Here is a 27,008-nt window from a genome sequence, read left to right as displayed (position 1 = left end):
TAGCTAATAATTGGAATCGTTTAAATAATGACTTCTAGCAATATTTTGAGGCAAGAATTTTTAAGTATTCATGTGATTCTTTCTGTTTGTGTATCATTGGGTTGGAATACTATGGCTCAATTCTTTAATCTTGAAATATGGTTTGAATTTCCCTCGTCACTGAAGAGCTGATCTGTTTGAATCAGAATTACATGATTTTTATTTTTGACGAAGCAATACACTGCATCTGTATTCTGTGCAGGGATGTTCATCAACAGTGTAAGGTACAGGATATAAACAGCTGAAAGAATGGTTGATTATCCTACTGCTTTAAAAGTCTGAGCTTGCCAGAGTACCTTTGTCACTGTAAAATTTGTCTCAGATAGCCAAAAGGCCAGGACTAGAGCGTGTACAGCCTAACCACTCTGAAAATAGAGTGTGACTGTTGTTTGGCTACAAGCAGTTTTAACTTGATTATATGAGATTAAGCTAGCTAATTCTAGGGATCATTTGTTTCCCCAAATGAGTATGTATCCTCCAGATGAAGTTTTAAAACTATTCTGTGATTAATCAGTATATTAATTACACTTGGATCAAAAATAAAATTACTACTGCAGCTGATGTGGGTTTTTTGTGTAATATTTTTGCTAAGTCAAAGTTATTGGTGAGTAATCTAATCTACTACATGCCAGAAAGCTAAAGCACCTTGCTCCCTGAGGCATTAGGTGCTCTGCTGCTCAGGATTTCAGCATGTGCATCCTTTTCAGCTTCCATAATTTTTTCCAGGGTGGGGGATACATCTATATAATCATCTTTTACCTTTCACAAAAGCAGTGTAAGTCCTTGGCAGTTAGGACAGTTTTTGAGAGCAGAGGTATCCTTGACCTGCTAAGCAGTGGCAAAGCAGTCCCACAGGTGCTATACTGGACAGTGTTCTCCAAATAGAACACAGCATGCCTTGAGGTAATAAGGACGAGCTGGCTGGAAGACAGCACTTACTTACTGTTAGTGCATTGAACTGATACTTACATACACTTGCTTGTTACCAGCCAGTCTTATTTTTCCTATACCTGCAGCACAGACATGACCCCAAGTTCCCAAATAAGCAGGATGGTTTTTGATCTATGTTCCTTCCTCTTCCCTGACTCCCAGTAGCTGAAAGGCTTATTATAGTGATTTCCAGAGATAGTTCATTCACACCTTTAAAAAGGAAGGCCTTAGAAAGTCCTGCCCAGGACTGTTACTGTACAGGAGGGGGGTGGTTGAGCAGGTTGTAATTCTGCACCAAGAGAGCTGATGGACACTGGATGCTGGGGCTCGAGGCAGGATGAAAGCCAGTCCATCTTTCCATGTAACTTTTGAAGGTGGGAGGTGATAATGCCCCTTTGAGCAGCAGGTGGCACTCTCACAACATCCTGTGGACCAGAAAGAGTGGCTTGCATTTTCCAAAAATCATCCTGTACCATTTCCTGATCTTGGAGAAGTGTTAAAGTTTAGTAAATAGCTCCTCCCCCTGCAACTGCTTTAAGTCACTGAAATAAGAATTTCAGATGTTTATTCCTAAAAAACAGATGATACAGAACCAGGGCCAAACCTAGAACTACTCCATTTTCCTGCTTGACAATGCTGCTGGATAAAGCTAAAGGAAATTATTTTTTGGCAGTTTTCTTAATTCTGTCTTTTCGGTTGCCATCTTTATACTTACACTTTATATACTTAGCCTGCCTTCATCCCATGTAATATTGTATGGAAAATTCACAATTAGCATTAAATGGCTCTTCTGTTAACTTAAACCAACATCAAAATCTACATTCTGTTTGTGTTGGGAAGGTTATTTCTTGCTGAAAGAGTTTTCCTACATAGTTCCTTTAAGATGTATAGTTACAAACACTTTCATGTATTTACCTTAACTTACTCCTTTCCTGGTGTTTACATTCATACTTTAAGTAAGCTGAACAAGGGTAATATTAACCCACATAATCAAAGAGAGTGACCAGCCCCTCTCCCTTGGGGTGGTTATTCATATAATGACAAGTCGCATCCTGAAGGCATAAGGTGCCAGAGCAGAGAAGTTTTTTAATGCAGTTTTTCCACCACTTCATGGAGCCTGCCCACTACAGGTCTGCAACCATTCCAGGATGCTGTTTGTCACATGACAGGTGTTTCTTTTTCACATCAAAACCGAGCTGCAGCAGTCTTACAAAAGGGAAGATGGTATCATGCAAAGAGTAAGTATATTCTCATGCTTAAAACTTCGGACTGGTCTTTTTCAGTGCTATTTTACACAAATAGCAAAGATTCAGGGAAGAGCCCATGCAACGGAGGGAAAAACCACACGCAAAACAACTTCAGCTCTAAGCAGTCCTCCAATATAGGTTCATATTCCCAATTTGACCAGAATATACTTGGTATCATTTCACAACACAATTTCACATTCACCTTGTGATACTCATCCCACACCACCACCTTGCATTGTTGTAGCACCATTTATTACACCTTTAAAGACATTATTCAGTATTATATTACAAGTCATGTCCCTCCTGTGTCCCCCCCACCCCCACCCGTGTATCTACATACCATATGTATAACAGGACTTACTAGGTTTAAGAGTCTTTAAAGGACTTTGGAACCAGTATTACAAAATGAAGTAAGGAGGGAAACTTACTACATATTTCTACAAGTTGTAGAAACACACAGAATCATTCCTTCAGGATTCATCTGAGAAAAAAAATGGGGAAAACATGGTTGTTGAAGTCAGAAAGACAGCTGACAAGGCTGCCTGGATAGATACATCCATGTTGGCTGTTGCAAGGCAGGCAAAGTGGTAGCAAGATTTAGAGAGCACTGAAAGCACAAGAACTACCATCAGGAAGAACAAGAAGTAGTACTGTGTTTTCAGTTAAAATAAGACACAGATAAAATTTCACTTTGCCTCTGAAGAATTTTGTCCTTTTCCAGTAAATCCTTAAGTGATTCTCCTCTGAGTATTTACATCCTGCAGAGCTTCAGTGGGAAGTTCTCTGTGATGAGATGATCATCATGCAGAAGGACAACGATGTTAACTTCAAACTCTGGAAGAAGGGGAGGAAAATAAGGACTTCCGTATGAATCTGACTTGTAGCAGTAGGATGAGAGGCAGGCAGTTCCTGCTCTCAGACACAGCACTTCACAGGGCTTTTCCAAGCCGTTTCAATACCCTGGATTTTCCTGTGGCAGGGATGAACAGGGTACTCCAGGCAGAACCTCACCCCAGGCATCCCAGACCTTGAACCATCCCTAGAGAACCTTGGCTTGTTCTAATCTTTGGGATTCCTCTGGATTCATTTGCCTATCACTAAAAACCTACAACATACAGTCTTCTGGACAACGGGCAGCGTTCAGACATCTAAGATTAAAATGTTTTGGGAAAGGAGCCTCACACCAATATGCATTCTTTAGAGGCATATAGGTGGAAGAGTTAGGGAACAGACTCCTCCCCTGCTATCAGCACGTAACATGGCCTTAGAATCCTGCATTATGTATGGCCTCATGATACACCAAAATATAATATACCTGCAAACTACAAAAAACATTTTTCAAAAGAAAACCTACTCTTTAGATACTATATTGTGTTGTTCAAAACCAAAATCAATTATCAGATCTATAATCAATCCGAAATGGAGACAGAATACAAAGTCAGGTAGAGTTAATAAATGAACGGAACCAGAGATAAACAACTGAAAATAATTGTCCTTTTTTAGAATCTTCAGAACTATATAAAGACTGTTCTTATAAATAAAAGTAGATACTACATTAACAGTAGCCATTTGTCACTCTAAATTACTATTCAATAGCTAGAAATGGCAAAAAGAGAAGAATATTATTTTGGGGAAAAAAAAAAAATCACTGTACATAGCAGGTGCAAAAATGCTCTTGGGGGAACAGATAAACAGGTAGGCAAAGTTGAAAAACTAGTTGTGCACGTTTGTCCAAGATACACAGCAGAAAAGTAGGAGGGGCTTCAGTTGGGAAGGACCATAAAGGCAGGGACTTGTAGCTTCAATCTGATACAACAAAATAAAAAAATAAAATAAAAATGAAACCCAACAGATTCCAGCAGGATGAAGGGAAGAAAAACAGTCTAGCAAAGAGAATTTTTGTAGTAATTATTTGAACAAGTGAGGAAAATCCTAGATTTCAGGTGTTTGTTAAGGAAAATGTTGGATTTTGGCAACAATAAGCAGGAAGAAGCAGGTGGTGTAGATCAAGAAAAGCAAAGTCACATACAGCCTAACCTTACTTCTTCTACTTGTGAGTCTGTGCAGCAGGAGAATGGGAAACAAAAAAGAGAGGGAATGGAAGGAAGGGTTCTTGCTGGTGATGAAAAGAAGGAAGGGATCATCTTGGCATTTTATTCTTGAGCTATTACTCAAGTGTTTAATCACATGTAATTTTTTGGCAGAAAAAAAATTACCTGCCATTACACTGTTTCTCGGGTCCCTTTACCATACAATTCTATTAATCAGAAGTAGCTTAATAGTTGCACAATTGTTTTTTAGTTAGAAGTATTTGGGCTGTATTTTCTCAATCTATATGAAATACAGCAAACTGCAGCCCAGTTCAGTTCTCTCTGTTCAGGAGACCTCTACCAGGAAACTGATGGATGTCCTTGACTCTTCTTGCAGTGCTGACAGCAATTTATCCCCTTACCCACCAGAAGCTAAAATGAAACTAGAAACTTATCTCAGATGAAAGACGCCAACACAGCGTAAAGTCCTACGCACTTACCAACTTTGAAGTTTGTTGTTTCCAGGGTAGGGCAGGTGAACAACCTGGGAAAGACCATGTATATAGGAATGGGTAGGCCCCTGCAGACGTCCCCATCAGCAATCTGAATATTCTGTATCTCTGTGGCATCTCTGGCGTAACCTTCCGCGCACCCTGATGAAAGTGGGAAATTCAGAGGGAGAGGAGGGGAAGGGAAAGAGAGAAGAGAAGGCAGTGGCCAAAATTTAAAACAAAGACACACTGGGCTTGGGGAGGAAGGGGGTATATGTGGGCAAAACATTTTGGCCTTTGACCTGCAAGTTTTCACATTAGCACTCTGAGTTAAGGATCACAGAGGTTAAATTAATGTTTGGACTGTTCCACCTGAAGTGCAAAACAATTTTTTGCAAGTCTTTTTAATTGTATGGCTTTTGCCAATCTCATATTTAAGCTGAAAGAGTGCAAGCAGTAATTACTGCAGTCTACACGCAGTCCATTTACAGAGAAACTTACCACAGGTTTCCACACGTACTAACTGCAGCTCAATACTTTTGACTGCAGCTTCTGCATTCTCCACTACCAGCTCCCCTGTTAGTGGCTGTGTAATGATACAGTTTGTAGAACTGAGATGACCTCTGATGAGAAATTTTGGAAGCGAAGCTCTCTGAAAAGATGGGGGGGGGGGGGAAGACAAGACACAACTGTAAGAGCAGACTAAGAAAAAAAATACTTACTTTATCAAAGCATATAGCAAATCCCAAAAAGTTGCAAAGTTAAGGACTCAAAAGTTCAGAAATGCCTCAAGTAACTTAAATAATATAACGCTTTAAATATGCATCTTATGCAGAAGAATTAAGGTATCTTACTACCCTCCCCCCCTGTCATGCATCCCCCCTACTCATTCTATCCACAGGAGCATTTTTCCTGAGATGAACTGGCAAAACTTCGTTATTACAATTAATCCCAGAAGTCGGGAACCGCATGGTGAAGGAGGTAGGCTGGCAGGACTTAACAGGGTGGTCAAGCTAAATCAGCTGGCTGTGCTCTAGAGAACTGCATTCTGCGTCCATTGTGTTATGGATTACAATATAGTCCATCGTTTCAGTGATTTTGCCACCTTTTAAAATTTCTCTCTCATGGCCACTATTGGGAGGGAAGACAGGCATTTAAAAATCTTCATTTAATGCAAGATGGAGCATACTGCTCATGTACCAAGACACCAATTAAGGACAATTAATAAAGAGCTTAATTTGAATACAGGATTACACTTTAGATTTTTTTTTTTTTAACAGCAAGCATGTTTCCTACTTTTTAAGGAAGGAACAGTAAGAAAAGTTGATCGAGGATGACAGTCTATAAATCAGTTTCCATAAAAGACCAAAGCGGGGGTTTTGCTCCCCCTGCCCTCCTGTTTTTCAGGCCAGCAGGCATCACAGATACTCTCTGCCAGCAGAGAAACTCATATACCAGAAGCTTCAGTCACATGACAAGTTCTGGCAGGAGGCGTACTGAAAGTCGAGTTTTCTACCCACTTCTTCAGCTCCTATCTTCACCATCCAACTTTCTTCAAACTCTTCGAGCATCCTGCTCTAACCTTCCCCTTCTTTTGCAAGCCTTATTCTTCTCTCCCTCCTTCATTTTTTGTTATTGACATCTTTGATGTTAGCCCCTACCTTCCAACCATCTGTTCACACTTGCTTGTGGCGCCGGTTTTCCTTGCCCATGTAACTGATTTTCCCTTCTTCCAAACCAACTCTCTTGTTGCAACATTTTTCCTCCCAATCTGTTTGTTTTGCTTCTTAGTCCTGGCTGCCAGTAGCAATGGCAGAAAAGTTCTCCTCAGCTATTGTTTAGACTGTTTCACTCAGATACCCAACACCTCTGTAGAGTTTAGCTGTTCCACTCAAATCTTTGGGGGAAATAAAGAGAGAGGAATTTTCACATGTTTAGTAAAGGTTGACCTCACTTGGGTATTTTCTCCTGACTTCAATAACAGAAGTTACATCCCTGACAAAACCACCTTATGAAATATTGAGTCCTAATAATGTATTAGTAAAATGCTTTTTTTTATTACATGATCCCTAGCAACTTCTTCTCATCACCACCATTAGTAAACAGAGAGTTGCTTCCCTGCTTCACAGGGACATCACATAGTTATCCCCCGAAGTATAGTGGTCAGGAACCTAAGAGACAGAGATAAAAGGACCTTGCGGAACAAGAACTTGAGGCCATTTTCCTCCATCCTAGTCTACAAGACTTGTTTTATTTAAAGGTATATTTGTCCTAGAGCATTACTACTCGTCAGTACTCTTCACATTTTAATCCTAGCTAGGTCGTCTCTCATAGGACCTATCATTTACACTCTATTTCATAATCCTGAAAAAATTAGAATCAAGAACATAGAAGCAAATCTATCCCGGTTTTTTATCTAACCTCTTTATGATTTGCTCAGCTACTGCAAACCTCCTAATCAGTTTTCTAGTAGTCTACCAGAAATCATAGTTCAGTCACAATCTCCAGACAAGCAGAGAATTGAAATTTTAATATTTTAAATATACCCAAACAGTGACTTTTTCTACCTGTCCACCAGGTAGTCACTTCAGAGCCATACATTTTTCTGAAACAGGGAGACGAATTAAAAAAAAAAAAAGCACCACTGCTAGTGCTACCATACATATTCAGTACCATCCTTTAGACAGCCCCACAATTAAATACCAAGATCTGCTGGATCAGAGATGTCAGAAGTTTTAGAACCTACTTTTGTGGTTAGGTACCTGAAACAGAAAAAGGCACAGGGTCTGCTGTTAAGAAAGAGCTTTTAACGGACAGGACTTCCTCATGATGTACACCACTGAGTCTTTGCTAAGCCAGTGAGTAGAGTATTAAGATACAAAAAAGAAAGAAGGAACAGAAAATAATTTCTATGGAAACATGGTTCCCAGGAAGAGCAGACTGCTGAGAGTTTACTATTTACCAGTAGTCTCAAAAGTATTTTTACCACCAAGAATAGTTATATCCTTTTATTTGGGAAAACATACGCTTTCAGTGTGCAGCAGTCTCCAGAGACATGACAGGCTGCTAGACACAACCTGCTCATCCTCTAACTCAGCTGGATTTAGAGTTCAGCCATCACAGCTGGTTGGTTTTCTAGAATCACCTCCATCCTCAAGAATGGTCTATTCCAACATGCAGAAAGTCAAGCAAAGGTAGGAAGAGATCTGCATGGATGAACAAGATGCTACTGATAAAATAATAAAAATGAAGTATACAAAAGATGGAAGTAGGGTCAAGTGACCCAAGACGCACATAAAAACACTATCCAAGTATGCAGGGATGGTGTTTGGAAAGCCAAAGCCCACCTGGAGTTAAATCAAGAGACATGAAGGGCAACAAAAAGGGGCATCTACAAGTCTACCAGCTGCAAAAGGAAGACAAGGGTAAATGTCAGACTGCTGCTGAATATGGCAGGGGACCTAGTGACAAAAGACATGAAAAAGACAGAGGTACTTAATGTCCTCTCTGCCTCAGACTTTACTGGTAAGATTTGTTTTCAGGAATCCCAGGCCCCTGCAACCACAGGGAAAGTCTGGAGCAAGGAAGAGTTATCCTTGGTAGAGGAGGAGCAGGTTAGAGAACATTTAAACAGACTGGACGTACACAAGTCCATGGGACCTGATGGGATGCACTCACAAGTGCTGAGTAAGCTGACCCATGTCACCATGAGACCAATCCTGATTGTCTTTGAAAGGCTGTCATGAATAAAGATTTCTGAGGAATGGAAGATAGTAAATGCCACTCTTATCTTCAGTTAACAAGATCCAAGGAACTATAGACTCGTCAGCCTTGCTTCAATCCCTGGGAAAGTGATGGAGCAAATAACCCTGGAAGCCATTTCCAACAATATAAAGGACAAGAAAGTGCTTGGAAGCAGCCAGCATGGATCTTTGAAAATGAAATCATGCTTAACCAACCTGATAGCCTTCTACGATGAAACTACTAGCTTGGTGGACAAGCTAAGAGCAGTGGATACTGTTCACGTTGGCTTCAGCACTGGTTTTGATACTGTTTCTCCTAACAACGACACTGACAAACTGATGGAGCACAGTCTAGATGTACAGATTAGACACTGAGGTGGACTGAGAACAGCCTGAACTGCTGGACTCAAAGGTTTGTGATCAGTAGCACAAAGTCCAGCTGAAGGCCAGTCACTAGTGATGTACACCAGTGACTGGGGTCAATGCTGGAGCCAGTATTACTTCACGTCTTCAATGATGGCTTGGATGATGGGACAGAGTGCACCCTCAGCAACTGCAGATAATACAAAACTGGAAGGAGTGGTTGGCGAACCAGATGGTTGCGCTGCCCTTCACAGAGACCTCAACAGACTGGACATATGGGCCTACAGCATCCTGAGCTGCATTAGAAAGCATTGCCAACAGGTTGAGGGAGGTGATTCTCCCCATCTCTTCAGCACTGGTGAGACAAACCTGGGTATAGCGTGTCCAATTCAGGACTTCCCGGTAAAAGAAACACAGACTTACAGGAGCAAGTTCAGCCTTTGCTGGATTTGGCCATGAAGACGGTTAAGAGCACATGACATACTAGAAGAGGCTGAGAGCTGGGATTGTTCACCCTGCAGAACAGAGGGCTCAGGGGGATCTTATCAATATTTATAAATACCTGATGGGAAGGAGTAAAGAAGATGGAGTCAGACTCCTCTCAGTGGTATCTAGTGAAAGGACAAGAGGCTATGGGAACAAATTGGAACACAGGAAATTACTTTTACATTTTTTATTTTTTTATTTTTTTTAATCCTGTGAAGGTGGTCAAACACTGTAACATTGCCAAGTGGTTGCAAGTCTCCATCCTTTTTGATATTGAAAACTTGACTACACGTGGCCCTGAGCAACCTGCTCTAGGTGACTGCTCTGAGCACAGGGGCTGGACTAACCGATCTCCAGAGGTCCTTTCCAACCACAATAATTCTGTGAATATACAGAATAAGGTCAACAATAGATGGAACAACCAAACAGCTGATTAAGAGGTCTGTTTTGAGAAACAAGTGGAAGAGTAGGTCTAAATTCAGAAGTCTGGGACTAAGAGCAATGGAAGACAAATTGGGAATGCAGAAAGGAGACCTAATGCTGGAAAGTAGTCTTATTAACAAAAAGAGCACAACAGGAAAATCTGGAAAAACAGAACACAGGTTTCAGTGGACAAACAGAAACCAGTGTTCTGAAAGCTAAATGACCAAGACAGCTACTACTGTTCATACAGGCTTCCCAAAGCCACATGGGGCTGTAAAAAAAGGCATAACCAAGGATCAAAATACATGTTTTTAAAGGATCTTGACTACAACATGGTATAGAATGTTTTCCCTCGCTTCACTGCCATCTTTCAGAAAAGGGATAAAAATGTTTAACCATTACTGAAAAAAGTTCCACCTCACATTAGTCACCACTATCACAAGAGATCAGGCAGAATCACTTTATTGCTTACAAAAGTAAAAAAGGAGAAAAGAAAAAAAAAAAGGACTTGATTATCTGCAGGGCAGCATTTAATCATTCCTCTCTTGTTCTCACTCAGAATCACAGAAGCATTACGTTTAAAATAAAATAGTAAGAAAACCCTTACCTCTTTAACATTTTGCAAAGTTTCAGGAGTAATTGTGAAGTCTACTGGGCTTGGCATCAGTTTCCCTTTCTGTGACTACAAGTAATGAAAGAGTTAAACTGTAAACTATGATTTACAAAACACACAGAGAGGATGTTAAAAAAGGCAACAAAGTCAAGCAACTGTTGGATGTATTAGTTTCCAGGAATGTCTCCATACTGAAAGTATGCATCTACGTAATAAAAACCTGAGATTTCCTGCCTTTGTTATTAAATAACATTATGATATTGTCTAAATACAAGTCACAATGCATCACAAATCTGAACTGTAGAAACAGAACTGGGTCAATTTTTGGTTACTGTGTGTTTGCCATTGCAATACACCACAACAAGCTCTCCATTTATAAGTTTTTGGCATAAGCTCTACCTACACTGGGAAGAAAAAAAAAAAAAGGAAAACAAAACCAAAACAAGTGGTTGACTACTCTAAACCACCTGGAAAAGAAGAAATACACTACCTATCTAAAGCATATGGTATGCTATAGAAAAAAGTTAAATTTCACATTTCTATATTTACAAATAATTACATTTTATATGTCACATGCAATGTTTCCTTTCATTATTAATACTTATAAATTTGGGCAGGGGAGAGAGGGGGAGATTATAAATGAACTTGCTCCATTGTTTCAAGTATGTTTTACAAACTCTCCCTCCCTCTTGTTATCTCTGACCACTTTGAAGTCTTTCTGCTGCCTTTTCAGTAACAGCTCAGGTCTCCTAAGCCATCGTCATATTACTAGGAAATCCTCAGCTGACGGAATCTAGTGTAGCATTGATTTAATGGGTTTAGCATTCCAGCTTCTTTAAGTGTAAAAAACCCAAAACTTGGTCCAGGTTAGCTTTCCACACCGGAGAAGCAATTTTGGGGGCACATTACTACAGTTGTCTATTTACACTATTTATCACAAAACTAAGAAGTTCAGTCCTTCTGTGAGTGGCTGAATGGGCCCTGAGCTCTGCTGAGATAGCAGCCTGTACACTGCATCAGGAAGGAAAGCTTCGCTTACTATTCACCAATCTCCCTCTCCACCCTTATCTAAGTGAGGTGCACCGTCTTTTCCCTACATAGTTAGAGTACGTGGCCAGCGCCGCATCGATTACGAGAGACCCAACTGTATGTAACTGGGAGTTGGCAGAGCACACCACCACCAATGGGCTTAACTTGAACTCTTAGTTAGTGTCTACCCTCACTACTTAAGAATTCAAAATAGCTTCTGTTGCCCAGCTGCAAGATGGAAGATATTAACAAAAGATTGACTGTATTTTCCCATAAATGACAAATTCTGGCAAAGAATAAGGTTACAGGAAAATGGTACATTGAGCACTGACAGTGAGAATTATATGTTCAGTAAAACCTCATTAATTCACCCTGACTGAGAAATTCATGATTTACTGACTTGTGATCTAAGAAGTGCTGTTAGTGGGAACAAGAAATAAAACCAGGAAACTGCATAATACATAATTTGTTCACTATTTTGACAAGTGTGGCTTACTTACAATGTAGTAATGGGCCAATAAAATGTAGCATAATATATTTTAGAAAATAATGAAATCTTACCAACAGGAAATTTCTTTATAGCACCTAGCTAAATCTTTAAAAAAGGTACTGTAGAACCAAAATAACGCATTTCTACCATTATTCATAAGTAAGACAAAAAGTCTAATACTTTACTGTCCTGTTAAGAGTTCAAAGGAATGATACAAACAGTATGTTCCAGCAAGTTGTGGGTGGAAAAAAGAGATACTTAATTAGGCCTGCACCGTCTGTACTGACATCAGATGCTCTGGACATGCATACAAGTCAATATAAACTAAAAAGCAATCTGACATAGGGATGTCAAATAACAAGCAGCCAAGCATTTCTTGCAATACAGTCAAATCTCATCCCACAATACCTCCACAGGAGGAAGGCTGTCTCCATGTTGCTAACCGCAGGATGTGGATATTTGTTAACCTAGTTACCTTAGCATATTGCCAACCATGGGCTTACTTAATAGCAAAGGTGGATTAAGCTGACAAGCTTTTTATTTCCAACTTGATGCAGTCCCAGCTTTGATACTTTGAGTCAGGACTCTAAATCATAATTAGTCATCTGAAGAACAGAAATCAGATATTTTCTCATCACCAATGAACTCCCATTTTTAAGACAGGCATTGTGGGTGCTTGGAACCCTTGGCTAAGAAACGCTCAGATAATCTGAAACAGTGTTTAGAAGAATGCTGTAATATTTATCCAATTATACCATTGTTTCAGAACTGAAAGGATGAGTAAGAGAATAAACTCAGTGGAGTATAAAAACGTCTTATAATCCAAATCTTCTTTCCACTATTTTCTTTAAATGAAGAGAGAGTTGTGTTATTCTAATCAGAAGCAACTGACACCCTTGCTCTTCTGGATGTTTTTGTTTTGAGGTTAGCTTCCTTTACTCATAGGTATCCTGCGTGTTGCTATTACAAATTACATGGTTTTACTTGGTTTACCTTACAGCCAAACTTCACTTAAAGTGGAGGAAAAAAAAAAATAAATCTCACTTTCTATAGTAAATGCAAACCACACTTACCAGTGAGTGGACAATGAATTCACAAGTCTTAGTTAGGTCTTTTGCCAGCAGAGAACGACGCATATCACACCGTAGGGTATACTGGCAAGAATAGCATGGCAGAGAAAAAGAAGAGAGCCTTAGTTAAGATCTCCTCTATCTCTCTTAACTTTTCACCTTTTTACTGCATATGTGCAGATTGTTACTGTTATTAATATTTAAGGCATCACTTAAAACAGATTAATAGGCAATGTACATCCAGTGATGGGGAGAGGGGAAGGAGATAAGAGGTGTACAATGATTTTAGATGCTCCCAAATGAAAGCCTATTTTTCTTTGTGTTTACAGTCCCATAGTCATTTGCAAACGCTTTCCCTATCTTCTGTGTTACGTAACAACCTATCAGATTGAGGGACTAATTCAGTGACAGAGAGTAGTGTTCTTGTATGGCTTCAGCACCAAAATTACATTCAGTTAAGAGTGATTACGGTATTGATTTTCACCATACTTTGGATAAGTGATTATCAATCAGATATATTCACAGCCCCTTTAATTTTAAATTTATTGTAAGATTGAATTTAACAGTGGTAACAGTTATATGCATATTTAGTAGAGAACTGTCTTTAACCACATAGCTGAACTTAAAAGCAGCAGCATGCAGTACAGTCAGTCAACAAGGTTAATTTTGCTGTTCACTGTTCAAAAACTTGCTGCCGATTTCCTCCCCTTTCTCCCCTACAAAGGGAGCCATAAACCAGTGACTGAAAAATAGTATGACCTTGGTTATCACAGTAATCATACACTTCAGCATCTGTAACATAGTCTTTCAATGTCCTTACAAGATAGGGAATTTGTTGGGGTGGGGGTTTTTTTTGTGTTTTGTTTTTAATTCCTTCTTTACAGATGAGGAATTGTCAAAATCAGGTATACTCAGACAAGGGACTCAGCTTCATAACTTCTAGTTCATGGTGTCTCTCTGCACATAACCTCAATATGCGTGCAAGAACGAGACTGGGGAGCATATCTCCTTCCCCATCACAGACTATGGTTTCCACTGAAGTCGATCACTGTTGAGCAAATCTTCTATTACTGCACTACACTCCATTCAGACCAGGCAACACAGTGCAATGAGGCAGCAGGACCACACAGGCCTTGCAGTTTGGCCCACAGCCGCCTCCTCAGTGTCTAGTCAGAAGGTCTCTGCATGAGAACAGAGACTTGAATCTTGATACTGAATCCCCAGCTAACATACTAATACCTAGATCAAGAAATAGAGGCTTGCTTTTAAACTGTACAGGACTTAGACAAAGGTCTAGCAACTGTTTCTTAAACAGCACCTTTAGTTACTCAAATGAAAAAATAACTAGGTAGTATACTGTTTGTACTCTATTTTTCCATTTCTTGATTTGGACAGAGAACAAATATAAACATGTTAGAAGCAAATGAACTCTCTCCTTTGATTTATTTAAAACTAGCGAAGTATTTTTAAGCAGTTCAAGCCTGACTTTCTAGAAAAGAGACTTAACATTCCCCAATTTATATCTATGTATCTGTTTTAATCAGGTATCAGTGCACCTTAAATAGCCTTGGGAGAGACTATATTTTCCTCTTCAGGAGAGCAGGACTCTCAAAGGTTAGCTGAAATCTAATGATTAACCTTTTAATTACATTTTATCCCCAGCTTGTAAAGAGAAGCTACTTAGATGAGAGAGAGGATGACAAAACAAAATATTCACCATTAAAGTATACCTTAAAACAACTGATATTGATCACAGGCAAGTTATCTGGATTATGGAAAGCAACTCAACCGGTTTTGCACCATTTTTGACATACCTACCACAAACAACAGATGTTACATTAAGAAGAAAGCCAAGACTGAAAAAAGATATGGGAAGTACTTAAAAAAACATCTGTATGTAGACAAAAAACAAGGGAATTTTTCTTTTAGTTACTTCTGATGGGCTAGTAGGTGGGGGGTGTGTGTGTGTATTTTTGGTTTGTTTGTTAGGGTTTTTTTAAATCCCAGACTGTAATACAAGACTTCCAGTTCAGCTAAATAGCTAACAGTTTTATACTTTGTCATAAAATCCAATACTCTCATCAGTGAGCTACAAGTGGGGAGGAAAAAAAAAAAAGTTTTACAAGCCACTGATTCTTTATCAGCACTGGTTTGAATTTTTTTGTTTAGTGCCTCCTTCAAGTTTTTCCCTGAAGACAAAAAAAAAGTGAACCAAAAAAACACTCCTCAGTAAGAAAAAGCATTGTCTAACACAATATTTACATTCAAGAGATGGCTGAAGAAAGACTTTCCCTAAAAAAACCCAAAACCCCAAACAAATGAACCCACCTATGGGAAGACAATTTTTAACCAAAAAAGGTCAAATTTCAAAATTGTGTTTCCAAAAGATTCTGTTACAAGCATATAGTACATACAGATTTGGGCAGGAAGTGTTACTGCTCATCTCCACAGGAAAGCAAACAATTTGTGTTTTTGAAGATGCTACAAGGTCTCAACGCTTTGGTTTGAGTCTTCATTATGAAATTACACAGTCACATTTGTTTTGAACAAAAGGACACTGTGGTGCAGTCTTTTTTCATTAAGGGAATGGATGTAGTTGTCTACGACATAAGGAGGGATCAGATATATGTTACAGTAGCTCTGACAAGGTATTTCAGGCAAGACCTCTTGTCACTGTTCTGTTCATGCCATCATTCTTTAAAGATTTACCCCATATGGAAGGCCTGAAGCAACAAGTGATGGAAAGATTTCCTCTAGTTAGAGGATGCTTCTCACAAATGAATGCAGGAAAACAGACTCTAAACACTAGGTAGCTTTGTTCCTGTAGGATTTATCTTTGTGTCTTAAAATGGATCTGGTAAGTCAGTACACTTCATTCTTAATATTTAAGTATTATTAGCAGTAATTAATTGTCTACTACGCTAACACAGTCTCACTGGTACTAGGTTAACAGTACACACACTTGTATCTGGGTATGTACTACTATATAGATTATCTACAAAATGGTAAATGCAACTTCTTTCACAAGAAAATCAGAACTAGATGAAAACATCACCCTGTAAGAAAACTGTACAAGATTTAACAAGAGTGGCAAATACATTTTATCCTTTCTCAGCCCAAAGCCCCTATTTCCAGTATGTTTTTCATTCTCTCATACATCCCATGTTACATCTGATCAGTTTCATTAGTATCAACTATTTCCAATGAAAAGCTTAAACTTGCTGGAAAAGAAAAAGGAACAGACGTCACAACAATTTTTTTAAAAGCAACATTATATTGATGGGATTCCGAGATCCCAGGATGGTTCCTTTGCCACATTTAAGTGTTACCACCTGTGGAAAGTGCTGACTCCTAGAAACTGGAACTGAAAAAGGCAACTAGAAAACTACCTACAAACTAGTACTTAAAAGGTTAACATGTATGATGATTTTTAATCTTAAGTAGTATCTAGAAAATACACTACACACCAGAAGAATGCTATATTAATAAAGGGAAGCTTAAAAGCTACTTACTTCAAAGGATCTCTAACTGTCTGCTCATTCTGCAAATTGAGAAAAGAAAAACATACTGCACTATGAAAAGAAAACTATCACAAAACTTTATCCTCTGCTTCCATGGAATAAGAGATGCTTTAGAATACATTCTGCAGATAACAAAATTTCAGATTTTCTTTACAGATATGACTGCCTTACCTGAATATTAACAAAGACACCGTGATATGTCTCATACAGAACTTTGTTCCCCTTCATATGCAATGGAAATTCAAATGGAATTTCTGTCTTGCCACTGGGAAGTTTCCCTGGTTTTACCATTTCAATAGTGCTGTTAATAATTTGAATAGGCTGCAAAGATAAATATTAAATGGTTTAGGTTGAAGCAGAGTGACAGCCCCATCACTTCAAGAACCAACAACATCCACTAAACTCTAACAGACCTCCTGAATTTCCAGAAACTCTTCTGGAAGGTATTTCTTCAACACACAGCTCTCCAGTCTCACAATGAAAAGAAATATTAAGACTGCTTTCCTCAAGAAAACAATTTGTGATCTATTTTATGGTTGTATCATACTAATGACCAAACATATTTAAAGAGCTAAACAGCAGAGTCTCAAGTGATTTGGGAAGTGGAGTTCCATTTTCTAAATTATGACCCTTAACAGTAGCAGTAGGAATCAACAAGTATGTGTGCCAGTTGAGCAGTTAGCCTTTCCCTCCTACCTTCTCCCCAGCTCTTTCCCACCCTATCTATATTTAGGGCTAGTTTCTCACTGGAACAATGGTTAACTATGATTCGACTGGGGAAGCCTGCTTGAAGAAGATTACACTTCTTTTCTCTCTGGAGTTTTACTATTATTTTCTCTCTACTAGACAGCAATAAGAAAATCTATTGCTTCTACTGTTTTTCAATCATTCATGGGCATATTATTCATACTGTAAACAAATTCACTATGATACAAATGAAGACCTTAAAAGGCCCTGCACTGAGGCTATCCTAACTTAAGCAAACTGTCTTGCAAATATAGCTATACCGCCTCTAGAGAGAGCCCGCCTTGCTTCAATCAGCACAGCCATGTTCATATGGAGCCTGAGATAACCTGCCCTGCTAGATTCCAAACCCTATGCTTCCAAACCTGCAGAGCAGTACAGAGGCCTTCCAAGAGCTCCACAGTCAAATTGTCTGTGCACAGCCTCATACTCCACAGAAGAATCTGTGTAGGTCCTGTTTCATGCCTAGTGACACACAACCTCAATGGCCTCTGCAGAAACTATTGCGATAGTGACCGATGTGGCACAAAAGTCCAATTAAACCCAGTTATTAAAAATTTTTTTAAAAATCACAGTTTATTATTTTGCTTTAAATCCCCATCCTTCAATGCACCATCCAGTAACCATACTATTTATGTTACTGTATTTCAGCCCTAAAGAAAACTCTCCAATCAGTGCAAGTTCCTCCCCAAAAAAACCATCATCATCATACAATGCTGAGCATTTCTCTGCTTTCTGTCATTTACATACCATGAAGCGCTATAAGTACCTGAGAGACATTAAGGAAAGATTTGATTTGAGAAAAAGAGACAAAAGTTTTGGGCTAAAAATATTAACTTGCACAGGTCTTACCTTGACAGAGTTATAAAAAGCTTCGAACACACCCACACTTTTGGCACTAAGCTGCAGATTTACTGATCCTTCCATTGTTAATGAGATACCTTGGTGCTGGACTGTGTCCTTACTTGTTATGACCACGACTCCAGAAAGAACTTCCTAATAGGAGAAAAGACAACATGAAAACATTTGTTTAAATAAATTTCTTCTGTAGCTGTTACTCAGACAACATGCTAACTGATTTTCAAATTCAAGAAAACTGTTCCCAGAAAACAGTCTAACCTTGTCAGAAAAGACAAATACTGATAATGAAAGCAATGTGAGGAAGAGACCTGTGTATGTCTAATTTGTTTTCTTTAAAAATATTCTCCTCCTCCTTGCAGAAGTACTAATCTGAGCTTCAATTTCTTTACAAAGTTTCAACATCTTCCTCTCCAGGAAGATGAAAAATATCCTCATAAACAACTATCAGGTCAGTTGGTAACAGACAAGTTCCATTTCACATGCTAGAATGAAATCCCAGGAGGAAGCTTCATATGAAGAGTGGGATGGTCAGCCACGGGAGATGGAAGAGAAGGCATAACTGTAAAAGCGACGGCCAAGCTGAGGATAAGACTCACCTTAAGAGTGGAGTGGAACAGATTTTAAATAAATGAATAGTTGTTCTGCTACACAAGCAAATTCCATGGTACATGGGAAATAGTTTAAAAGTATCTGAATCGAAGGCACACGTTGTATGACTCAAGAGATGCATCACTTATCCCATCAAGAATGCTTTGTCTACAAAATTGTATTTGCATAAGAACACTGCATCTTAGAAGTATCAACTTAAAAGTTCTAACACTGAAAGAGATTAACTGCAGGAGAGCAACACACAGTACATTTTACCTACCCCAGAGTTTATCCTCCCCTTCTCCTACAACAGAGAATCCACTCCAATCCAGTGTTCCATGTTAAACATTCATACACATCTGAAAATAGCAGCAAGTGATTTAAGAACCTGAAGAAAGTTTCTTGGGGCTAAGCTTCTCTTCTGCACCTTCACCAGGCTTGCAAACTACACACCAAACTACCAGTCACTCCAATCAAAGGATAATTCAGACTGCCCACTCTACACTCGACCAGTTAAAACCAATCTAGTTATGTGCATCTCTGGCAGACGCTAGCTAAATTTTGGCCAGCCTTTTGTCTTTACTAGTGGTACAGGATGACAATATAGAAAATGGGTCAGGCAGTTTAAAGCAGAACAGGACAGCAATAGAACATCAAGCATCACAACGAAGGTTGACACTCTGCAAGTCTGAAAAGAGGACCTGCAGCAATTGGGAAATGCCAGGAACAGGAGGCACAAGCACAAAAGGACAGTGAAGAAAAGCTGACCTAAATACTGTACTGCTTTGCTAACAGGCTTTAATTAGTACAAGCAATTAGGTTACTGCTTTGAAAAATTAGTACAGCTGAACTATAAGAAGCAAGGACAATCCTGAACATATGAACTGCTTTAATAAATGAGAACAGTCTCCCACCATACAGCAAGAACCTATTCTAAAACTACTGCCTACATACTCTCACATGATAAGGGTGTATGTATTTGGGGCAGAAAGGAGAAAAATTACTTGAAGTTAAACACGATTTTTTTCTTGTAACATTGTCCTGGTTTCAGCTGGGATGGAGTTAATTTTCTTCCTAGTAGCTGGTATAGTACTGCGTTTTGGATTTAGGATGACAATAGTGTTGGTAACACACTAATGTTTTAGTTACTGCTGAGCAGTGCTTATACTAAGTCAAGAACTTTCCAGCTTCTCACACTACCCTCCGAGCTTCTGGTGCACCTGGTAGGGGACACAGCCAAGACAGCTGACCCCAATTGGCCAAAGGGATATTCCATACCATACAACATCATGCTGAACCAAAATGGGGCGCACAGCCACTGCTTGGGAACGGGCTGGGCATCAGTCAGCAGGTCATGAGCAATTGCACTGTGCATCACTTGTTCTGTATATTCTTTTATCATTATTATTATTATTTTCTTCCTTTTCTGTCCTATTAAACTGTTTTTATCTCAACCCATGAGTTTTATTTCTTCTCTGATTCTCCCCCCCATCCCACTGCGGGGCCGCAGGAGTGAGTGAGCAGCTGTGTGATAGTTAATTGCCAGCTGGGGTTAAACCATGACAAACATTCAGTGTCTCTTAAGAAATGAAATAACACCTCAAAAACACTTTCTGGCAAAAATTTTTAAAGGTCACTAGTGTGAGGGAGAGGGAAGTATCATGAAAAAAATCTTGTAATATTTATTTAAACTGTTTACACGCAATCAGATTACATTTCTGTTGGATGTGTGGGGGGAAGTCAGCTATGTCTTTTCTGGAGAAGAGCTATTTTGTCCTTTTTAGTGTAAAACCAGGGTACCCTCTAAATACAAAGATGTCAGTATACTTGTCCTTCTAAAAATACAAATCAAAGAACATAAGCTTACCAATTTGTTCAAATACTTACAGTTCACACACAGTCGATGAGAAAACTTTATTTTTGCAAAACATTTGCAAACATGTACCATTTGTAAAAGTTATGTGGTATCACTTAATACTAAACTAGTACTGTTTTCAGTCCATTTCAAAAGGGGTTCATTTACCTTTAACACCACAAAACTAAAGGTGTAGAGGAAGTCACCACTGGAATTAATCCTCACTTACTACAATGTAGTAACTTACCATCAGTTGCCCTGACTCACTTTTTACCTTCTCCCTCACTAGGGACTCCTCATGGCTTCACCATGTGATGACAAAACTTTGCAAGATAGAAGTAAGCTAATACAATTCTACACAGAATTATTCATCTAAACAGAGTATCCATCCATGGGAAGGACAGTGTATTATGTGAAGCACACAGAGAAGAGAGGTACATACGCTAAAATGCAAACAAAACACTTGTGAGAAGACTGTCCCAGGTTAATGATCCCAAACAAACTTCTTAGCTTTCTGTGTCTGTTCCTTACCATTCAGATATACACATGAAACTGCCAGGAAGACTGACAGTTTCAAAGTTTCAGTCACTTTCAAGGCCACAACTAAGATGAACACCTATGTCATCTGATCCAGTAGCACAATCCTTTATTTCTCTCATTGTGGAGCAGAATTACCCAAGTCTGGCCGAGGACAATTTAGAATGATCTTTAATCAATGACATGAAACGGTGCATAAAACAGATTGCAGAATCTCATCTCGAGTCCTAAGTCACATCTAGACTTCTGACTGAACTAGATGGCTAGTCAGTATCTATAAACTTTATGTAAAGACTGGATCAAAATACATACTATACTGTCTCATAAATTGTTGGGAAAACTACTTTTAGTGTTAAAATATATACTAATTCCAACTGTTTACACTGTCAGGTCTGTTTGCTACATTAAGGAGTTAGAAAAATAATTTTAGCTAGATATTATGTATTTTCAGACTGCATCTAGTCACTTGACAGCATCCCTCATAAGAAAAATAAGCCTTTTTTTTTTCCAAATGCAAGGTAGTTTTGGAAAAATAACAAACAAACCACAAGGCAGGTTTTCAAGACCACTTGAAATCTGTCACCACACTTTGAGGTGTTGACAACAGCAGAGGACATCATACCTAATGCCTAACATTTCTCTAGTTCCATTTGATATCCACCCTACATCTATGGATTAAGCTTTTCATTATTTTGGTAGAACAGAGGTCCACGGTCAGTTGGTTACCAACAAAATACTTTCGGTTCCTTTTAGATTCCACTTTCCACATCACAGGCATTCACTTTTAAGACAAAGGGCAAACATTTGGCAATTTAAAAATTCACATTAAGTTCACCTAAGCCACATTTACTAAATATTCCTGATCATTTTCTTCCACATCTATTCCTCTGCCCAAGCCACCTGCAAATCTTAACTACATATTCTTCTGATTATTTAGAAATAAACTGACCACATTCAACAGAAAAAGTCTGCTAGACCCAACTAACTAGTCATTAGATGCTTTAAAACCTCAGTGCTCAGATTTACTAATTAGTTTGCTTTTTTAGAAAAAGTAAAAGGCTTCCTTATGGGCAAATTCTGACTTAAGTATATTTTGGTCTCACTTGTCACCAAAAGTCTTGGCTGACATTAACTATGGCACCTTTCTTTGTACAATGCATTTTTCAGGCCTTTCAGCCTAGAATTCTTTTAATTATCAATCTCAGACTAACTGCCACAGTTACTCCAGTCATCCCGTTTAGGTTTTCTAAATAAAAAGCATCATTAGTTGTGCCTGTCCCCTCATTCTTCTAGCATTCCAGAGTTTATTAAATGAGACTCAATGGCTCAAGAATTCTCCATCCAATTAAAAAAAAAAGTCTCCTGAACACAGATCTTCTGTTCCTAGGAACTTACACACAGTTCTGCTGCAATAAGCCTTATTTTGCTACTACAGGACTGTGCCATTAGGATCCATTTCATTGTCTTTTTGGTCTTAAATCCCCTATCACTTTTTTTAACGATGCTATTACTCTCTTAGTCCAAGAAGTGGCAAACTTGTTTTTTACTCACAATTTAAAGTCATTTGTTTAAGTCAGCTTTTCTCAAATTGAAGTCTGGACAAAATAAAGGTCTTTGTTCCTCCAGTTTCTGATGACTGTAACTAATGAATACAGAAATTGCTTACTGTTTATCACAGCAAGTTATTTTAACCAACTTCCTTTTTAAAAGCAGGAACACAATCTCAGGCTTGCATGATGCATGACTATTTTACAAATTTTTTGTCTAATTTCTCTCAGTTAAAACAGAACAGTCAATGCATAAGCAAAGAACAACTAAAAAGAACAAAATAGTTGCCTACTCAACTACCTAGAACTAAAGAAAGTTTTAGGAAGTGACTTCCATTTGGCGTAGGAGATTTCAAGCATTTTTCATCGCTGCAAAGCACTCAGCTGGATTTAGTATAACCAAGGTCACCGTACCAGGATGAGAAGTAGTCTGGCCCAACCAAGACAACAGGCAACAGTATTTGAAGGTTCTGTTATATGGTATTTCAGTACCAAAGAGAAATTTTAGAGATCTTGGCCTGATGGGGAAAGCCTATAATGAAACATATGCATCACTCTGACCTTACAAAAAGCAAAAAAGAAGTTATTCAGCCTTAATTTTCCTGGTCAGCTATTTGCTTTAGACACACCCTTATCTTCTCCACTCACCAGCCTTCTCATACGTACTTTCAACAATACTTTCCCCTAACAAGACTCAAATTCAGTTCTGCAATAAAATTAAAGTTTGTTAAACTTCTAGAGAAGAACTCTGAAAGTTATATGCAAAACTCCTGCACCTTCAGGGCTTATTCAGTACGGAATTTACCATTAAGAGATTCTCAGAACAGTTACTTGTTAAATATGGGTCTCTCCTATATCTGTTTGCCCTCATCCCATCCCTCTTGGAGGGAAGAAAGATGTATAGCAAATACACTCCACAGTTGTAAAGATGCTGGTCAACATACCCGCAACAGATCGAGATGCTGATTGCTAAAAATCCCTGAATATTTCACCCGGACTACACACTCTCAAGAAGTACAAAACCAGAGCTTGAATGGAAGAATCAGCTGCTATTGCCATTACCAGTTCTTCGGTCTATTATCACCTAAAATCACAGGCTGAGATCCTTCACACTGTTCTTCACCCACCCCGCTTTATTTTGTTCGTCCGATTTCCTGTCCTGTTGGAGCTGCTCTGTTATGTCTAATCTCTCTTCTGTAGGCCTTCCAGCATAAGACCATTCTGATACTGATTGTTAAATATCCTCTGTTCTACTCTACTTGAGAAGATATTCATAAGAAAAACAAAAAGGATGTCCATGATTCAACAGATTGATTTTTTAATTATTTTCTTTTTTTTGAGTGTCACGCCAACCAAATACTATGCATTTCCCTGATCTGGCTAATACCTAATACTTTCTGCCACCTTTCTTGTGCTGACGTTAAATGGCTAGGGAGGCAAGTGGCATTGTGCAGTTACGCTGGATTAATCATGGTCTTGGGCAAATTATGACTTAGAAAGCTCAGTAATGTTTTAGCAATTTTTTGTGTTATTATAATGTAATAGGCGTAACAAAAAGACTATTATACCAGTGCATAATTTAGACATCACCTTCTTCCATATCCAAATGCAGCTTTAAATAAGTTCAGAAAACAAAAGATCAAGTCTAGCCACAGTATCCCTATTGCCTTCAAATGAATAGCTAGACATATACATTGGGATGAACTATTGTCTTTACCAAAGGAATCCCTTCATTTTCAAGTAGCATTGATGCAAGAATATTTTGGGATGAAAGCTGCCATACACTGAAGGTATTATTAGCATAGCTACTGTCACTGAAGTACACAACAATCAGTAAATTTCTAAAAAAACCCCAAAACCCCCCAAACCTGCACACATTCCATGCCTAATTAAAGACAGATTTGTATTTCCTTTCTGTGCCTAGGAAATTTCTATTAAAAATGCATGTTGTACTTCTAGCGTACAGCTCTTTCATCATTGTGTTCTCACATCACTCAGACTTCCAAATCTCAGGCCTAGTTAATGAACTAAAATTATAAACCTTTTCACATGGAGTTAAAGTGGAAGCAAACAAACAATACTGACAGATTTACTAACCATAAATATCTTAATTTCAGCTTAAAGACAGAAGAAATATCCCTTTCCTATATAAAAAAAATAATCCAGTTTAGAGTGATGTAAAGGAATCCAAGTGAAGAAACTGAAAATGGGCACAGTATTATGATACTGAAATAACTAAGATCCTTCTAATAACGTGCATTAGTAAAACAATATGAAAGTGAGATACAGAAAGTAGTCCTTACCACTATGATGCCATACCTAAAGGGATGTGTTGTTCACAAAATGAAAATTTAGCTTTATGAAAGTCATTCTCTAAATGATTTGACAATTGTAGAACAGATGCTGCATACCCTTCCATTCAAATCCGTTTAAAGCAGTTTTCCAGCATTAAAAACATTCAATAAATTGAAGCATGCTTTATACACTGTAACAGCCAAACTACTAACGTATAGGAAAGCTGTGTGTGAAAAGGATTTTTATAATACAAATGCATAGCTGGATAGCAAAAAACAAACAAACAAACAAACAAACTGAAAAACTTCTGCTCAAACAATACAATACTTCCAGGAAAAAAGTGATAAAAATAAATCCCGAAAATATAAGCCAGGTGATTTTTCTTTTTTTTTTTCTTCCCCTAACTGCGCTTGAAGCCTTCAACAATGAAGAAAGGCACAGCATTTTTTCAAGTAGCTGAAAAAGCTGAAGTATGCACAATCACTTTATCACTATCAACAACTACCTCAGTGTAAAAAGTTAAGGAATCAGACTCGTGCCCAGCTTAAAAAAAAAAAATAGAGCTGCTCATGCCTAAGTACTTTATCTAAGAGGAGATTTCCTATCAGGTACCAACAACATCTGAAGACACTTTCGGGTTTCTTGTAGAACACAGGAAAGGAACAAGACTCTGTAAGAGCAACTGGCCGCACCTGCATGCAGTATCAAAGCATCACCTGCTGTAATACACAGGTATAAACAACCGAAGCGACACCGTCCTACAGGTGAACTCCAAATTGCCATGTCTCAGGGGACGTCGCTCCTTCCTTCCTTCCTTCCCTTCTGAAGCCCCGCCGCCCCCCCCAGAGACAGGTTCGCGGTACTCCCGCGGTACCGCCACGCTAGCTCGCGGAAGGAGGAGGACAAAAAGCAGGCCTTAATGCCAAAGACGCGCCGGAGCTGAGCACCGCTTTGCTACAGGAGGCCAGTGGGAAGCCGCGACATCCTCGGTAGGGACCTAAGGGGGAGCCAAGGGGAGGGCAGAGGTGGTGGAGAGGGAAAGCTCTGAGCAGGGGCAGAGGTGAAGCAACTCTGGCAGCAACTGCCCGCAAGCCCTGCCACAGTCCCATCACCACGGCAAAGAACGGCGCGAAGCAGAGAGCCGTCACCACAGAGGGAGAGACAGAAGAGGGCGAATTATGCCGCCTTCCAAGGAAGCGCCCCACTGCCTCAGAGCAGCCGGGACGTTCCCGGGCTGCCCGCAAGTCTCAGCGGAAAGCCAGGAGCCAGGACACGGCACCGGGGGGGCAGACCGGTCCCGTGGCGACGGCCTCAAGCCGAGCCGGGGACCCGCAGCAAAGGGCGCCGAGCTCTGCACGGGGCTGGGGCCGGGCGCCAGGGGGCCAACGGGCGCGGGCGTCGGTTAGGACCGTTGGGCGGGAGGGCGCGCGGCCGCACTCACCCCGCAGCGGTAGACCTTGTTGGCCCGCTTGATCTTGATGTCCAGCGCCGTGCCCATCGCGGCTGCCGCGCGCTGTCACGTGACGCGGCCCGCAGGGAAGGAGCCTTCCCCCAGCCACCCGCTTCCGCCGGCGGGGGCGGAGGGTGGGGTCTGTCCCATGCACATCCGGGTCTCCAGTGGCGTCATTTCTCAGCAGAGGACTCCGCTTCCCGGTCGGCTCCGCCCTCTTCCTGGTAGTCATAACAACGAGGCGGGGGCGAGCTTCCCGCCGGGCGGAGGCAGTGCAACCAAGAAGCGGGTGACGTGACAGGCCCCGGGGACTACAGCTCCCGGCGTGCTTGGAGCGGCGGCAGGGCCTGCTGTAGGCGAGGGGGCGCCGCCTGGCCTGATGGGAGCTGTAGGCGGCGCCCGCAGGAGGGTGGAGCATGCGCAGGGCGGCTTATCCGTAACGGTCGAGCTCGGGGGAAGGGGCCTCGCGCATGCGCATCTCGGAGCAGCGCCTGCTGTCCGTTGGCGGGCGGGGCGGGTGAGTCCGCCGGCGGGGGGGCTGCCCGCCTGTCGCAGGCCTGTGGGTGGGCCTGGCGCCTCTCGCCACGAGCGGGCGGCCAGTTGCCTGTCGCCAGTGTCGGTGAGCCTGCCTAGTCGGGCGCGGCTGTGACGGTGGC

General features: G+C 40.1%; 1 protein-coding gene across 4 annotated transcripts; it reads right to left on the bottom strand.

Annotated features, from left to right (window-relative positions):
• Positions 1–2,547: 2,547 nt before the first annotated feature.
• Positions 2,548–26,437, bottom strand: VPS26C (VPS26 endosomal protein sorting factor C). Of its 4 annotated transcripts, none has more exons than XM_059820529.1 (8): positions 26,344–26,437; positions 18,072–18,215; positions 16,647–16,796; positions 12,958–13,038; positions 10,360–10,434; positions 5,239–5,389; positions 4,747–4,899; positions 2,548–3,050 (listed from the first exon to the last, which is right to left on the bottom strand). In XM_059820529.1, the coding sequence occupies exons 1-8, from the start codon at positions 26,398–26,400 to the stop codon at positions 2,968–2,970; spliced, it is 894 nt and encodes a 297-aa protein (XP_059676512.1). In that variant the 5' UTR covers positions 26,401–26,437; the 3' UTR covers positions 2,548–2,967. The 4 variants fall into 4 exon arrangements, with proteins under 4 accessions (XP_059676512.1, XP_059676518.1, XP_059676525.1 ...); XM_059820535.1 differs by having other exon boundaries at positions 26,359–26,437; XM_059820542.1 differs by lacking the exon at positions 12,958–13,038.
• Between the last annotated feature and the right edge of the window lie 571 nt (positions 26,438–27,008).

The sequence above is a fragment of the Gavia stellata genome, chromosome 1, assembly GCF_030936135.1.
Source record: "Gavia stellata isolate bGavSte3 chromosome 1, bGavSte3.hap2, whole genome shotgun sequence".
Lineage (NCBI taxonomy): Eukaryota > Metazoa > Chordata > Aves > Gaviiformes > Gaviidae > Gavia > Gavia stellata.
The sequence above is the reverse complement of the archived record's forward strand: the minus strand, read 5'-3'. Positions and strand labels throughout refer to the sequence as shown.

Excerpts from the sequence above, each read along its gene's own strand:
- VPS26C (XM_059820529.1), bottom strand. The coding sequence starts at position 26,400 with ATGGGCACGGCGCTGGACATCAAGATCAAGCGGGCCAACAAGGTCTAC. Across the intron at positions 13,039-16,646 it reads GTGTCTTTGTTAATATTCAG|TATACCCTACGGTGTGATAT; the intron begins GTAAGGCAGTCA and ends TATTCTTGCCAG. Across the intron at positions 10,435-12,957 it reads AATTCATTGTCCACTCACTG|TCACAGAAAGGGAAACTGAT; the intron begins GTAAGTGTGGTT and ends CATTACTTGTAG.